Raw genomic sequence first — 17,492 nt, 5'->3', positions numbered from 1 at the left:
CACCATCATATCAACATTGACTTTATAGAAAAATTGATAGTTTGGGGTGATTTTGGGGTGTTTAACAATATTGTACCTCTAGATAACCTAGAACAAAAAATCATGAGAGGAAATATTACTGTATAATATTTAATGTAAAGTAAGAGCATAATATTTCAAGTTATAAAATTATAACTTACTAAATTCTTAAAACTGTCAAACTCTGAGGTACCTAAATTTTTATTTAAAAACAAGCCTCTTTAGAAAAATTACAAAAACAAAGAAACTGTGTTTTATTCTAGTTTGAGTCTTTATTTACATATTATGTATCTAGAAAGCTGACTTAATTTTAGGGATATTCTGGACAAACTAATTTATAAGCTTACCTTCACTCTCTGTAGGAAAATTGTAAACTTAGAGAAAATATCCTTGAGCAGATCAAACCACTGGGGAAAATTCAACATTCTCACCTGATCTGCAAGCCTAGAAAAAAATAATTCAAACAAAAATAATGATTGTTTCTGGGCCAATCAATATAACATCTACAAACTGGAAGAAATGAGACTAAATACTATCTAGTGATAAAATGCAATTTCATCTAGATACCTAACTAAAATGTTGAAGAGGTAAATTACCAAAGAGTTATGGCTTATTTAAATATTTTTAAGACTGGTAAGTTAACTATATCATATATCAATTTCATATGAACAAGCTTTATGATCACTGAATGAATAAACCATAGAGAAATAAGTGTGAAGATATACTCTGGAATAAAAATGGAAACATACATCTCTCCCCAAAATTTAATAATCTGCTTTTCTAACTACAACTTTAAAAATACCATATGAGAAGTAATATGGCATGAGTTAAGAGCCCTGGAACCACAACACAATGCCTTGGTTTAAAATAGCAGCAGCTTATTGGAATTGCTAGCTATGTGGCTCTGGCAAGTGACTTAACCCCTCCACGCTCCGATTTTCTCATCTAACATGAGGAAACTGACAGAACCTACCTTATATGGTTGTTGTAAATATTATATGAGTTAATAAAAAATACTTAGAACAATTCATGACACATTTTTAAAAGTACCATGTAAGCAGCAGCCAATATTATTTTGATAGTTGACAGAAATCATTAACTTCAAGGCGAAAAAAAGTAATACAAATTCATTCTCTAAAGATATTTTATAGTACCAAAATGACTTATTACTCTAAATTTTTAATAAACGCAGCTTCAGTTAAGAGTTTATTCTAAAAAGATACTACAACACTTGATATACAGGAAGTTCTCTCCTTCTATGGAGAAAATTCCCTAGGGAAGAAGAAAAACTGACTCTCCACATCCATGGAGCTTCTAATAGTGTCCCAATGACTTATGTTTTCCAACCACTAACAATTCTCTGATTATTATAGTTTGCTTCAACTAATTCTGAAATTGAGTTTTCCCTAGATAATAGTGTGGAAATTAATACTCCATTCTGTGAGTTTGGCCCAAGAAAGTTTCACAGTTGTACATATTGCTATTCATATCTAAGCCAGCTAAAAACATTTAAATATCCATATGAACAAGAAATTCAGTCATAAAATATTATCACTATTCTTCTTAAAATAATAGAATAGGAATTTTTCTTTTCTTTCCTTTTTTTTTTTTTTTTTTTTTTTTTTGAGACAGGCTCTTACTTCGTTGCGCAGGCTGGAATGCAGTGGCACAATCATGGCTCACTGAAGCCTGGACCTCCCAGGCTCAAACCATCCTCCTACCTTAGCCTCCTGAGTAGCTAGGACTACAGGCATGTGCCACCATGCCCAACTTATTTTTTTAATGTTTATTTTTGGTAGAGATGGGGTCTCACTTTATTGCCCAGGGTGGTCTCGAACTCTTGGGCTCAAGCGATTCTCCCACCTCGGCCTCCCAAAGTGCTGGGATTACAGGTGTGAGTCAATGCGCCTGGCCAAGAATAGGAATTTCTAGGGTGAAAACAAAAAAAAAATACAAACATGGGCAATTCAAAATCATTAACTCAAACTTCTCAAAGCCAATTAAAAGTTGATTTTAATTACATAGCTACAAATTTAAACATAATGCTTGCTATGCCCCTGTAATGAATTATCTCCAATTTCACCTCTCCATATCTATGTTCTGTCCCTGTCCATCCTGCTCTCTGCTCTGGGAAGCTAACATGTGGGCCTGGCCATTGAGGAGCCCTTACAAAAACTGGAAGGAGTAAAGGTACCTACTCCTCTAGCTCTCTAGTAAAGGTACCTATTTCTCCTGCCTCTCTCAAGGGTTGCCTCAGGGTGACTGCTTCCCTCTACTCAAGGTCACAGCTTTTTTTCAACTACCTTTCTCCTCAATTCTGTTAAGCACTGTCTTCGTTCCGCACTGTCACTTGTGATTTTCCTACACCCTGCTCACACCTTAGTAAATAATTCCTTAACGAAATCTACTTCGAATTATTCTAATTTACCTCTATCATCTTTTCTCTGACTGATAACCACCAACCTATATATTTATACTTACTTCACAACAACATCTGTGTCTATTTCTTCTGTTTGTGAAACTTTATTAATCACACACTGCAAAATTTAAGAAAAAACAAAAACAATTCGATTAATTGTCTTTCAAATCCTAAGTATTCCATGTTCCATTTGTACATTAAAAAGGCCCTTACTATATGAACAGACACTTTTCAAAAGAGGACATACATGTGGCCAACATAACTGATCATTAGAGAAATGCAAATCAAAACCACAATGAGATACCATCTCACACAAGTAAGAATGGCTATTACTAAAAAGTCAACAATAACAGGTGCTGGCAAGGTTGTAGAGAAAAGGGAACACTTATACACTGCTGATGGGAGTGTAAATTAGTTCAACCATTGTGGAAGACAGTGTAGCGATTCCTCAAAGACCTAAAGAGAGAAATATCATTCAATCCAGCAATCCCATTACTGGTCACATACCCAGAGGAATAAAAATTGTTCTATTATTAAAGACACATGCACACGTATGTCCACTGTAGCACTATTCACAATAGCAAATACATGGAATCAACCTAAATGCCCATCAATGATAGACTGGATAAAGAAAATGCGGTACACGTACACCATGGAATACTATGCAGCCATAAAAAAACAATGAGGTTATGTCCTTTGCAGGAACATGGATGGAGCTGGAGCTCATTATCCTTAGCAAACTAACACAGAAACTGAAAACCAAATACTGCATGTTCTCACTTGCAAGTGGGAGCTAAATGATGAGAACACACAGACACATAGAGGGGAACACCACACAGTGGAGACTATTGGAGAGTGGAGGGTGGGAGGAGAGAAAGGACCAGAAAAATAACTAATGGGTACCAGGCTTAATACCTGGGTGATGATATAATCTATACCAAAAAAACTCATGTCACATGTTTACTTACATAATAAACCTGCACATGAACCCCTGAACTTAAGATAAAAAAAAATTTTAAAGGCTCTTACTGGCTACAATAATTATTTTACCAGATTTTTATCTCTTATGTATCTCTCACAGTGTTTGAAAAGCTGATTACAATTAGCCAATTAAATAATTATTTCAGAGTATGTTTGAATTGTAATAATTAAAATCACCTAATATTCAAAACTGTTCAAAATCCTACACCAGAAAAGCAGAACTATAATACTTAGGAACAAGGTGTAAGCCCCATATTAAAATCCCAAAAGAAATTAGTATTAGAAGTTACATTTCCTTGTGATACATGCAACAGTTTAAAATTAAACAATAAATGCTTAGATTTGAAGTCTGGGAATTGAAACATACCAGTTTTTAGAAATTGCTTAAAATATATATACAGAAAATTGTACAAATTATGTTTACAGCTCAATATTTTTGTACAAATGGAGTACATCTGTGTAATCAGAACTCAGCTCATGAAACAACCTTGCTAATACCCAGAGCTCCTCCCCTATTCCCCTACCAGTTACTACTTCCTCCAAAAATATACTATTATCTTGATTTTTAAACCACAGAATAATTTTGCCTGCATTTGAGTTTTACATAAGTGGAATCATACAATGTATACTTTTCTGTGTCTGGTTTCTTTGGCTCCACATTATGTCTATAATATTCATTTGTTATTCTGTGTAATCTATTCATTCTCATTAATGTATAGTATTCCACTGTACAAATACATCAAAATTCTATTTATCCTTTCTACTGGTGATGGAATTTGGGCTGTTTCCAGTTTTTAAAATTACAAATAGTACTGCCAGGAACATTCTTCTGCTGTGTTTTGGTGAACTTATATACATATTTCTGTTGGGTGCATACCTAGGAATAGAAATGCTGGGTCACAACATGTATGCAAATTTGGCATTACTATATATTGCCAACAATTTTTCAAAGTGATTGTACCAATTTAAAAATAGTGTTTTAATCAGTGCTTGAAAGAGGGGATGATTATAATTTTTTTGCTTATTTAACTTTTAAACTTACTTAAACTTTAAAAACTCATATATGTACATTCAACCTAATGATAATAATCAATTAAGCCTAATAAATACCTTTAAAATCATATTATCTTTTTCATATATTAAAAAACTGAAGTTCAGTGGATAAGATTTATCTGACTAAAAAAAGTCAAAACAAAGATCAGGGAATACTGAAAAACACATGGATTCTAGTTTATAATTTCTTAGAGATTAGGATAAAAAGGAAATGAACATTTGTCTACTGCTGATGGGAGTATAAATTGGCAAATCTTTTTAAATAGGAATTCTATACATCAAATAACTTAAAAATACTTTTCACTCTCTAACCAATACTTCTAGGAATCAGTCTAAGAACAAACATTCTTAAGTACGAAAAACAAACAAAATAACTTTATACCACAGATGTCTGTCACAGTGCTATTTATTGTATTAAATGAAAAACAACCTAAATATTCAACACAGAGGAAAAGTTAAGTAGATTTAACATAATGTTAATGGGACTTTACACAATCATTAAAAATGATGTTTCTGAAAGCTTTTATAATAATATGAGAAACTGCTTATGATTGTAACTGAAATATATGTATAAAATCATATACACATAATGACAACATAAGAAAATCAGTCTACACATGGAAATATTCCTATAGCAATAATCTTTTGGCTGGTAGGGCTATGTTTTACTTTCATTTTTCTAAATTTTCAGTTTTTACATAAATGAGCTATATTACTATTACACTATATATATTATTACTAGGATAACATAAAAATAAACTTCACAAAGGTTCCAGACCAAAATATATCAAATAAAAATGCATAATTACCTGTTTAATGATATTCTTTGCTGTAATAATCATTTTTTCACCATAGATTTCTAAAAAATTAAGCTTTCTTTGTTTTAAAAGTCCAAATACAAGAGATATTAGTCTTTCCTGTTAAAATAAAATAAAAGTATGTAACTTGACATTTTAAATATGAAGTAATTTTACTTAGAGGTAGAAATATTCAGCATCAAGAGTTCTGTTTGATCCTCAGATCTCTATCCTGCACAGAGTATTTTCTAGCAGCCTGAAAACCCCTCCCACAGCAATCTTATCATGAGATTTTTGGAGTCAGTGCTGTAAAACAGATAAATCCCACCCCACCACAGTGAACCAATGAAGCTGGTTTTCGGGCAAAACAATACAAGGGTATTTTTTGTTCTAGTTTCAACAAGTAAAAAATATCCTTCTCACACCCTGATGACCAATAAATACTCCATGGGCCCTGTGGGTTTTTTTTGGTTTTTGCTTCTTTGTTTTGAGACAGGGTTCCACTCTGTTGCCAAGGCTGGAGTGTAGCGAGGTGATTACAGCTCACTGCAGCCTTGATTCCCCAGGCTCAAGTGATCCTCCCACCTCAGCCTCCCGAGTAGCTGGGACTAGAGGCATGCACCACCACACCTGGCTAATTTTTAAATTTGTTTTGTAGACTCACTGTGTTGCCCAGGCTGGTCTCAAAGTCCTGGGCTCAAACGATCCTCTAGCTTCAGGCTCCTAAAGTGCTTGGATTATAGGCCTGACCCACTGCGCCTCACCCATGCTTTGTAATGCATAGTCTAGAAGACTGAAATAATGACCTAGACTCTCACAGTGGGAAGTCAACTGCTAACATCTACAAAAGTTTCTTTACTTAGGCAGTTATCAGGGTTTCTGGGATTTTTTACTAGTTGTTGTCAGTGATTAACACTGAGAAGTTACCAGCTAAGTGAAGCCTAGATATTATGTATTTGTATATACATATATAAAAAACATGTTCATAATAGGTACTCAGTAAATTTGAATGACGGGTAATTACCATATGATAATGATCACTTTTTCGGTTTTTGTTTTTTTTTTTTTTTGAGACAGGGTCTTGCTATGTCACGATCATGGCTCACTACAGCCTCAAACTCCTGGACTCAAGTGATCCTCTCGCCTTAGCCACCCAAGTAGCTGGGACTACAGATGTTCATGCACCACTACACCCAGCTAATTTTTTTATTTTTCGTAGAGATGGAGTCTTCCTATGTTGCCAAGGCTGGTCTCAAACTCCTGGGCTCAAGCAATCTTCCCACCTCAGCCTCTCAAACTGCTGGGATTACAGGCATGGAACCAATGCGCCCAACTATGATCACTTTTTATAAAAGACAAGCTCCAGCACTCGCACACATAAACACAGAATATAAATTAATTCATCCTATATCTGTATTTTTAACTTGGTCTGTAAGCTCATTTTAACTCTAATTTCTGATTAAGCTATACAATTATTTTATTCTCTAATTCCATAGGATAGTGAACAATCATGGTGCTTGCTAAAGTCACATAGCTAGTGAAGGACTTCATAGGTCTGATAGCCCTTGAAATTTAAGATAATTTTGATTCCTATAATCTGAGAAAAATGTGTTCTAAGCCAAGACTGTTAAGCAATGGCATCAACTTCATTCCACAGTTAAAACACATACCTCTTCTAAAACTTGACAGTCATCTTCCAGTGGTCTATTTAAGTCACTGTGAGAATAAGTAGAAAATTCTGCAATCATCATTTTATCTATCAGTTTTTCTAATTCACAAAGCTGTGATCCCAAATGCCTAAAAAGGAAGAGAAAAATGTTATATTTATATTCACTAAAAACTACAAATTCGCTCCACAATCAAGGGAACTAGTAGGTAAAACTTTTTCAGTTGACAGTACTTTTTCAGTGCAATAATGCAATGTTTTCAAAAAATGAAGTCCTTTAACTTACCAAAATAACTGCAAACATTTCATCTTCTAAATTCCATTTTTCTCTTTACAGTTGACCCTTGAACAACATGGGGGTTAGAGGCACCAAACACCAGTGCAATCAGAAATCTGTGTATAACTTTTGACTCCCCAAAAATTTAACTACTAATAGCTTATGTTGACCAGAAGCCTTACCAATAACATAAAGTCAATGAACACATTCTTTTCTATATTATGTGTACCATATACTATATTCTTACAATAAAGCTAGAGAAAATATGGTACTAAGAAAATCCTATGGAAAAGAAAATACATTGACTATTGATTAACTGGAATCAGATCATCATAAAGGTTATCTTCACATTGAGTAGGCTGAGGAGGAGGAGGGAGAGGAGAGGTTGGTCTTGCTATCTTAAGGGTGGCAGAGGAGGTGGAAGTGGAGGCAGAGGAGGCAGGCACACTCAGTATAACTTTACCGAAATGCACTGTAATTTCTGACTTTACTTTTGCATTTCTCTAAAAATGTTTGTTTCTATATGGTACCAACCCTTCTTTTCCACCATTTGCTTTAGTTTCAGTGCCCATAGAAGAGTCCATGTCATAAAAGAAGTCAAAGGCAGTCTTGAATAATGGGAACTCTGCTGCCAGACTGTCTAATGTCATCTTGTTTTCTGGCACTGCTGCTTCTATCTCTTTTTCCTCATTGTCTGGCATTGGTTTGAGAACACTCATCTCCGTCAAGTCATCTTCTGTTAATTCCTCTGGTGTCGTACCTATTAGCTGTTGAATTTCTCCAAGATTCTTATCTTGAAATCCTTCATTCCTCACCCTTGTCACATCCACAATCTCTTTCGTGATTTCCTTGATTGTCTCACAGCATCTGCACACAGTTTTCTCTAACAGGAATTTATTGTTTCGGGCTTTATGGTCTTCACAACTTTTTCTATAACAATGACGGCATCTTCAATGGTGTAATCCTTCCGGAGTTTCATGATGTTCTATCAGGGTTCTCTTCCATAGCACTGATAATCCTTTCCACAGAGTAGTGTGTGTAATGAGCTGTAAAGGTACTTATGACTCTCTGATCTAGAAGCTAGATTAGAGATGTTGTGTTTGGGGCAAGGAGATCATTTTAATGCCTCTGGTGCTGAATTCATGGGGTTCTGGGTGGACAGGGGCATTGTTCAACACCAAAAGTACTTTAAAAGGCAGTCTCTTATTGGCAAGGTACTTCCTGACTTCAGAGACAAAGCATTAATGGCACCAATCCAGAAAAAGGGTTCTCATCCAGGTCTTTTGTTGTATAAGCAGAAGACTGGCAGCTGTTATTTATCTTCTCCCTTTGAAGCTTGCGGGTTAGCAGCTTTATAGATAAGGGCAGTCCTGATCAGAAACCTGACTTCATTTGCACAAAACAGTAAGAGATAGCCTATCCCTTCCTGTCTTAAATCCTGGTGCTCACTTCTCTTCCTTGCTAATAAATGTTCTTTGTGGCTTTTTTTTCCCCCCAGAGTAGGGCACTTTTGTCTGCATTAAAACCTTTCAGGTAGATATTCTTTCTCCTCCATTATTTTCTAAATGGTATCCAGGAACTCATTTGCTGCCTCTTTGTCAGCAGAAGCTGCTTCTCCTATTATCATGACATTTTTTTTAAGCCAAATCTCTAAAATTATCAAACCATCCTTTGCTGGCATTAAGTTCTCCAGCTTTAGATCCTTCACTTTCCTTATGCTTTAAATTACCACTTGATATCTTAGCTTTTTCTCAAGTAATATTAGAGTCTATAGGTATGCCTTTCTCATAGTAAGCCTGCACCTGCATAAAATCTGCATTTTCAATAATGGATAAAAAGGTACTTGCAAAAAGAAAAGGTTTTTGTAAATGCTGTTGTAGCTGGAGTGAGGACTTTACAAATTACCTGTTGTTTTTTTTTTTACAATCATGGGCTACCACAACTGCAGACCTCAATCTACTATACACATCAAGGAATTAAACTTTTTACTGTAAATGTCATGACTTCTCTCTGCTTCTTGGGAGTACTTCCAGCATCACCAGTGAACTTAGTATGGGTCCCATGGTGGTATTTAAGGTGTATAGTATGTATTAAAGACAATAAAAACCATGCAAAAACTATAAGAGATCACCTTTTACTGTGATACTCAATTTACTGGAGAGAGGAACTGCTCAAACATAGATGACTAGCATCACTTCAGCTCACCACAGTAGCAAAAGGAGGTGGTTATGAAATTATTACAGTGGTACAATATGTACCACAGTTAGTTTTCTGCAGTTATGATTTAATACTGCATGAGTGGGGCCATATACAGTCTGTGTGCAAGTTTTGATAAATTTTAACTTTTTAAATAGTGCTGTGTATATTTTATGGTAGTAAATGATAAAATAGGCTAGTACCTACATATATTTTATGCATTCATGGCATATATATTTCTAGGCTATGTGGTAAGTTTTTTCAAACTTTCACAAATCTCCAAAAACTTTTCCAATATATTTACTGAAAAAAAATCTGTGTATAAATGGACCCACAAGTCCAAACCCATGTTGTTCAAGGTCAAAGGTGTACCTTTAGCCTCCAAATAAATGTGTTCTAGAAAACCTGGTTACTGGGTATATTTATGATTGTTTTCCACAGACAAAATATTGACATTCTAAGTCCTTTCCTTATTAACTATTTACTGAATATCAATGGTGGTAGCTCCCTAGTCATTCATTTATTCAACAAACATTTGTGCCTACCCTGCGCTAGGCCCTGTTCTGGGTGCAAATAAATATCTGAAGGACTGTATGTACAGATGGACTCAATTCAATCTTTCTTATAATCAGTTTGAGTTACTGTGCAACATCCCTTAAGTCATTAAACTGAAAGTCATTGAAACACAAGACTGAAAAATGTAAGGATGAAGTACTTTCATATATGAAGGGATTTCTGCCATACTTTCAAATAGCTGTGTAAAAGCAATGAGCTAAAGAAGCCTAGATAACCTAGTTGGTCCAAAGAATTTCAAAACTTAAGTGAAAGAGTCCAATGGAAAATATGTTTATATCTCAGGGAAAAAAATGTTTTAAGCTCTATTTTGAGGGGCAGTTTTAAAACATTTAAATTTTATATTACATTAAAATTTAAAAAACATTTAAAATATATCCACACTACATTTACTTGAAAAACAAATCCTTAATATTGGCAACTGTATTTACTAAGAAAGATGAGATATAACACAATTTTTAAAAAATCAGTTAAAACCATTTGACCTTTTGGGTAGATGCATTATTCTTGTTTTATAAACAACATAGGTTAAGTAGGAGTAGTGATAATTATGAAACAAATCTGATAAGTGAAATAACATATAAGTTTGCATCTTACAACAGGAAATTATATTTCTTATAGTTAGTTAATAGACTAAAAACGTTCTCATAAATGGCATCAATATCTTACAGTAGACTAATTTAGAATATTTCCACCAGTACAAACTAAAACATTGTCACAAGAGGAATTTGGCAGTATCTAGCAAAATCACAGAGGAATTTTGACCTAGGAATCTCACTTCTTAGAATCTGTCTCAAAGATGAATGAGCAAAAATACCAAAGAACATACATTAACTGCCCTACTGTTGGTAACTGTAACAGAATAGAAACAACCCAAATGCTGACCAATGGAGAATGGTTGAATAAATCACAACGCATTTATTTTAAATAGATATTACTCACTTTTAAAAGAATTGATAAATACCTATACATACAGCTATAGAGCAGTTTTTTTTTCATTATTTCCCCTCTAGAAGCCTTTTCTAATCTCACACACACACAACCCCATGAAATTTTTAATTTTTTTTTTTTTTTTTTTTTAGACAGAGTCTCCCTCTGTTGCCTAGGCTGGAGTGTAGTGACGCAATCTCAGCTCACTGCAACCTCCACCTCCCAGGTTCAAGCAATTCTCGTGCCTCAGCCTCCCAAGTAGCTAGGAATACAGGTATGCGCCACCACACCCAGCTAATTTTTGTGTTTTTAGTAAAAGACAGGGTTTCACCATATTGGCCAGGCTGGTTTCGAGCTTCTGACCTCAAGTGGTCCACCCACCTTGGCCTCCCAAAGTGCTGGAATTATAAGCATGAGCCACGGTACCCAGCCACCCCTAGGAAACTTTAATGCCACAAATGTATTATATATCTGTTTATGTACTATGGCCCTTTGAAGGGTCAAAAACCATTGTTATATTCAAGATTTTTTTTCACCTTTCAAAAGCCAACGTTTGCCCTCTTGCGGTAGTATCTCCCATTGAGAATGCATGCTGTAGAGCATGTACAATATCCAGAGTATATTGTAAGGTAAAAACAGCAAGGTGGAGAACAGTATGTACAGTGCGCTAACGCTTATCTAAGATGAGAGACAGACAGATGGATGGATAGATACAAACTAAAACTTTTAAATGGCGACTTATGGTAGGGGTTGTGGGGGAGAAAAACTGAGGTCATACTGATACTTCCATTTAAATTCAAGACTATATGGTTTTTACTTCTTCAATCTTACATATGCGTCTTTTAATCAGGCTGAAAATTGTGATTACTAATGACACTAACATAATTCCTCATTTGTTTTATCCCACAACATACAGATTGTCTCAGAACAATATTATTAATACAAACAATATAGGACTTTTTCCTCTTCTTTTCCTTAAGATGTATCAAAGTCACTTAAAAGAGAAAATTATTTCACAGTTCTGTCCACTACAAAAGCCTAGAAATAATGGCCAATCCAGTAGCAAGAACATGCCTACTACCCATATGGATTTCTAAATACTATTTCCTACTAAAAGAAAGTAGGACTCCCTAGACAAATGGCAGATTACAAGTCTGGGGTAGGAAATGCATACTATAAACATCCTGTCATAACACAAAGTAAGAAAACTGTCAATAACTACTTAGGAAATCATCAAAAAGACTCAAGAATGAACTTGAGGAGGTTCCTACAAATGATAATTCAATTTGAACATTGATAAAAATTAAAAAGAAAGAACTTAAAACACTTTGCATATAAATCCATGTATTTATAATATCTTTAAAAATTCATCAGTTATCTTTGGAGGATGCTAGATTTCCAATTCGTTATTTTGAAAACAGCTAAATAAAGGAAAAGAATCTAGCATTTATCCTGTCTAATCTTGTAAGAATTGTCTTTCAAAGGGTGACCAAATAATTGTTATAGGGAAACATCAATTCATAGAAATATTCCAGTGAATAAGAAAGTGGGATAGAATTAGAGTATCATAATTTGTAGCCCACAATTAATGATAAATCTAGACAACAATTATTAAATGGCTGCTAATCATCAAAAGAGAGACTTTTCATGCTTCTTGACTGAAATACACACCACTGTCTATTAGGTGCTCTTGTTAAAAAGTAAAATTTAAAGCTAATCAAGCTTTTAAAACTAACTATCAATTACAGAGAATATAGATGAAAAAATAACATGCTAAACATGGAAACATAGTTTACAAAATCCAAACTATGAGAAGCACTATAAGACAACCCAGTTTCTTCGATTAGTATTTTGAAAGAAAATTAGAATGGATAACTATGGATCAAAAAACACTTGAGACATATCAACCAATTGCAATATATAGATATTATTTGGACCCTGATTACAATAAACACACCATAAGAAAGAATTTTGAGACAAACAGAAAAATCTGAACACTGACTAGCTATATTTGAAAATATAAATGACATTAGAGTTATATTTTTAAAAAATCCTTATCTTTCAAAGATACCTAATGAAGTATTTATGAATGAAACAAAATGTTCGGGGTTTGTTACAAAATAATACAGGATACAGATAAAACAAACTTGGCTTTGCATTGACAACTTAGATAAACAATTCATCTAGCTTCCTATAATTCTTTTCATATAATTTCCTTTATTGTTGTGTATGTTTGAGTATAAGTTTAAAAAAAGACAGTGACAGTGTAGGACATAAATTTAGACCTAATATTGCTTGGCTCTCAATTATTTTTATGAAGATCATTGATTCTTTTTTAATGCAGACTAGAGGTTAGCACTCAGGTATGTGTTACCTCAAGTATAAATAGTCTTCAACAAATCTCCATAAAGAATTATGGTGGGAGGTCCATATGACTGTACCTACTGATATTTGGGCATCAAAATAATAAAACTTTCCCTCATTTCGGCACAACTTAAATGCAATGTTCTATTTGACCTTAGATATTATTTTAAATAACTTGAGTAGCTTCATTTTTATGTATCCTTAAAGTAATTTTAAAGTTTAATTATCTAATACAGGCTATATAATTAATTTAATAAAGAACCTCAATACTAACACCAAACAGTACTTATTTTATAATCACAGGTATTTTATATATGCAAGAATTTGTCTACACAAATCCTTAAATGCAACTTTCAGAACTATAATATTTTACAAGTTTCACCTATTCATCCTCAATCTATTCTTTTATATTCTTGGCTACTTTGACAATAGATGCAATAATAATGATGTATGCATTATTATTAACCTTAACAAAAATATTTAAGAAATCTGCTAACACCTTGTTTTAAAAGTATGTATCCTAATAATCACATACAGTAATTTAGAGTGGTGAATCTACTGAAATGACAACTAAAATATCACTTTCTGAAAAATATACCCAGCTAAGTAAACTGAAACAATCCCAATACTTTCTACTTAGATATGCCTCAATTTGCACATTAATTCAGACCTTCTACTAAGCTGTATGTTCAATACAGTGACCTCTGTGCTGTTCTTATCAGAAAACCTTGTATATCAATAAACTCTGTAGTAATTCTAGTTTCATCAAATAGTAAGAAGTCTGATTTCTTCATCACAAAACATACAATGTGGATGTTTTCTTACTACAATATTTTAAAATCTAAATTATAGGAGATTTAAGGTCAAATAACATGTTAAATACCTTTTGATACATCCAATAATAAATATCCCTTAAATGGAATCTCACAGTGGCCACTGATCAATGAAATCATAATAAACTGGAATCTATAATAAACTGAGTGTTTTGCATCTTTTCTTTCAAAACAAAACAAAAAAAGGCTTACAAGTAGAAAACAAGCTAGCTGCAGTAATTTTTACGCCAAAATCCATTAATATGGTAGTTCCTGGCTGCTGAGCAAACCTATACCTCAATTGCCCACAGTTTGTACAATCAAATTAGTATTGATGTTCAGAGTGATCTATTTGAGGCCCCATAAGATCCTCAAACAAATATATTAAAAAGCATAGCTCTCAAGCCCAGTGAGACCCAAGTTGAATCTCTACTGTACTGTTACTTAACTTGCTATATGACCTCAGTTTTCCTATCTGTAAAGTGTGGGTAACATTCCCTATCTCACAGTTTTTTAGGGAGTGGGTGATGTCAATATACTTAGCACAGTATCTGGTACAGAATACTCAAGTATTCAATATATGTCCTCTGTTGTAGAATGGCGGTGGTAGTAATCATGGTATGAAGTAGTAGGAATAGAGTGTTAATGACAGTGATGAAAACTAAGAGTTTCTATACAAAGCTTTACAGTAAGAGCAAATAACGACACACAAATAGCACTAAGTTTCAAGGTAACTAAAGATTTTCTGTATCAAAACCTGCAAGATATCAACATTTGAATGCATTCTTGGGCTCACGAGACTTATGTACTACATCTGCTTAAGCATTTGAACGCCATTAGCCTCAGCAATACTTTTAGTTAAATTAGTATATAAATGATATATATTGTTTCAATGATTATCATTTTTATTGGTAATAGATAGCAAAATTTCATTTCACATGTAATGGTTAAAAATATTTATATCCGGGCCGGGCATGGTGGCTCACACCTGTAATCCCAGCACTTTGGGAGGCCAAGGCAGGCGGATCACGAGGTCAGGAGATCGAGGCCATCCTGGCTAACACGGTGAAACCCTGTCTCTACTAAAAACACAAAAAATTAGCCAGGTGTGGTGGCGGGCACATGTAGTCCCAGCTACTCAGGAGGCTGAGGCAGAAGAATGGCGTGAATCCGGGAGGCGGAGCTTGCAGTGAGCCAAGACTGCACCACTGCACTCCAGCCTGGGCAACAGAGCAAGACTCCATCTCAAAAAAAAAAAAAAAAATTTATGTCCTAATAATTAAAATTGCCCAATTTTGCAACAATTCAGGCAGTAAAATCATTCAAAATTTTTTAAATTTAAAAATTCTACAAATGTACAAAAGAATTATAATAATTATGAGTTATGCAATGAGTCAAAATTACCCTTCAAGTTCTGAAGAGGGGAAATCAAACTTGGAACTTATACAGATACATCATACCCCCAAATCCATTAGTAGAAACCTCTTTGAATAGAGACAGGAAGATATGTTAGTTGAAAATTTCATTTTAGAAAGAATAAATTTATGTAGGAAGATGCTACCACTTTAATTACAAATCATGAAAAAGTTGAGTATCCAATAGTAGTTATAAACCAGGCTTCTCAATTATGGTGCACGTTAGAATCTCCCAGAGAGCTTTCAAAAAAATACAGATGCTCAAGCCTTAACCTCTAGAAAGTCTGACTTAATTGGCTTGGGTGAGGTGTGGCACACTTTTTTTAAAAGCTCTTCTGGAGATTTTATTACGCAGCCAGGATTAAGAATTATAGTCATATAGATTATAAATGGGAAATTAGGGACAATGATTATAGACAGGAAAAAAAAAGAGTGGAATAAAGTGTCAAGATACATTTGGTAATATACTGAATAATTCACAGATTTCACAAATACATATTAAGATGTGTACAACATAGCTCTTGTCCAAGACATTTAAATTCAAAGCCCGATAGAAAGATTTAAAATAAAAACACAAACCATGACAAAACATGGTAGGAGACTGTAAAATTTCATTAGAGAATATAAACAAGGTGTTCTGGGAGCTCAGAGGTCACCAAAAAAGTTTACATGAAAAATAATTTCAAAGTCAAAAAATACAGAAGGAATGAGAAAAAAGAAGTCACACGTAAGCATTATTTGCTACTAATGACTAGAAAAAATGTGATGTTAGGTTAATAGTACACAGAAAAATGGCAGACAAATACAACTATTAAAATTCCTTTTTGAAAACGGAGATTTGCATTTGTGGTAATTTAACTACTGGAAAATTGTGGTATGAAAGTTCCCTTTAAAAGCAATAGAACCAGTCTGGGCAACACAGCAAGACCTTATCTCTACAAAAAAATTTAAAAATTAGTCTGGCGTGGTAGCACAGACCTATAGTCTTAGCTACCCAGGAGGCTAGGGCAGGAGGATCACTTGAGCCTAGGAGTTCAAGGCTATAGTTGAGCTATGATCGCACCATTGCACTCCAGCCTGGGTGACAGGGCAAGACTGCATATATATATTAAATAGAACGTATTAAAAAAGAAATACAAAGAACAGTATAGCCAAAAGCAAAACTTGGACTAAGATTCATAAAATGGAAAGACTATTAACAAATAAATTTAAAAGAGTCCTTTGCTTGTCCTACTGAAAGATTTCTTATTTCAAGTAAGACCCTATGGCTTAGTATATGGCCCACGAAATGACTAAAATATGGACTCTGATATAAAAAAGACAAAAACGTGTGAAATTCAAGTAGAATATTTCTTATTTCCTAATGGGAGAGTGTAATTATTTTAATAAACTAAGGAGAACAGCTTATAACCTAATGCTTATGTTACCATAAGAGATCTCTAATACATATTTTACTGGATAAAAATCAATCTATAAAGCATCCAAAACTAATTCTTATGCTTCTAAATAAAGTTAAATGGTCTTAAAAATATCTGTGAAACCATATAAGAAAGTAACTAATGTTGATATTTAACAACCTTTAGCAAAAGGAAAGATAAAGTCAAGAAAGTAAATCATCATATAGGATTTGACACAAATTTAAAACAAAACACAAACAAAAGAATGGGGTTATAATAACAAGTCTTAAACTACTTCACGTATGATTCAGTATTCTTCCTTGACTATAAAAACATTTTCTTTTAGAGTACTTTTGTTTTTGAAAATAAATTGCTATATGTTTATTGGAAGTCAGAGACTCAAGTTCTGATACCAAACTTTTAAACAGTTATAAACATATTGGAACTGACATTTGATAGGAAACTTTACAGAAATGTTTTACATGAAGAAATAACACTCTTTACACGTGGTTCTAAAAAAAAAAATAGAAAAATATTGAGCAAAATGTAGAAAATCAGAACATCTGAAAGTCTTTTTAAAAATCATAAACATTT

The 17,492-nt window shown here is 33.8% G+C and overlaps 1 protein-coding gene across 6 annotated transcripts in view; it reads right to left on the bottom strand.

Annotated features, from left to right (window-relative positions):
- VPS54 (VPS54 subunit of GARP complex) overlaps positions 1-17,492 on the bottom strand; it is a 127,942-nt gene that overhangs the window by 49,976 nt on the left and 60,474 nt on the right. For all 6 annotated transcript variants that reach the window (XR_008676909.2, XM_031008384.3, XM_031008385.3 and 3 more), the window contains 4 exons: positions 6,939-7,065; positions 5,281-5,388; positions 2,500-2,555; positions 366-462 (listed from right to left, as the gene is read on the bottom strand). Coding sequence is in view for 5 of the 6 variants with exons in the window: in XM_031008384.3 (XP_030864244.1) it covers positions 366-462; positions 2,500-2,555; positions 5,281-5,388; positions 6,939-7,065 (388 nt within the window). In the remaining variant the exon portion in view is untranslated. The remainder of the gene's footprint in view (positions 1-365; positions 463-2,499; positions 2,556-5,280; positions 5,389-6,938; positions 7,066-17,492) is intronic.

This window comes from Gorilla gorilla, chromosome 12 (assembly GCF_029281585.2).
Source record: "Gorilla gorilla gorilla isolate KB3781 chromosome 12, NHGRI_mGorGor1-v2.1_pri, whole genome shotgun sequence".
NCBI classification, from domain to species: Eukaryota; Metazoa; Chordata; class Mammalia; order Primates; family Hominidae; genus Gorilla; species Gorilla gorilla.
Note: the sequence above shows the minus strand (reverse complement) of the source record. Positions and strands in the feature narration are given on the sequence as shown.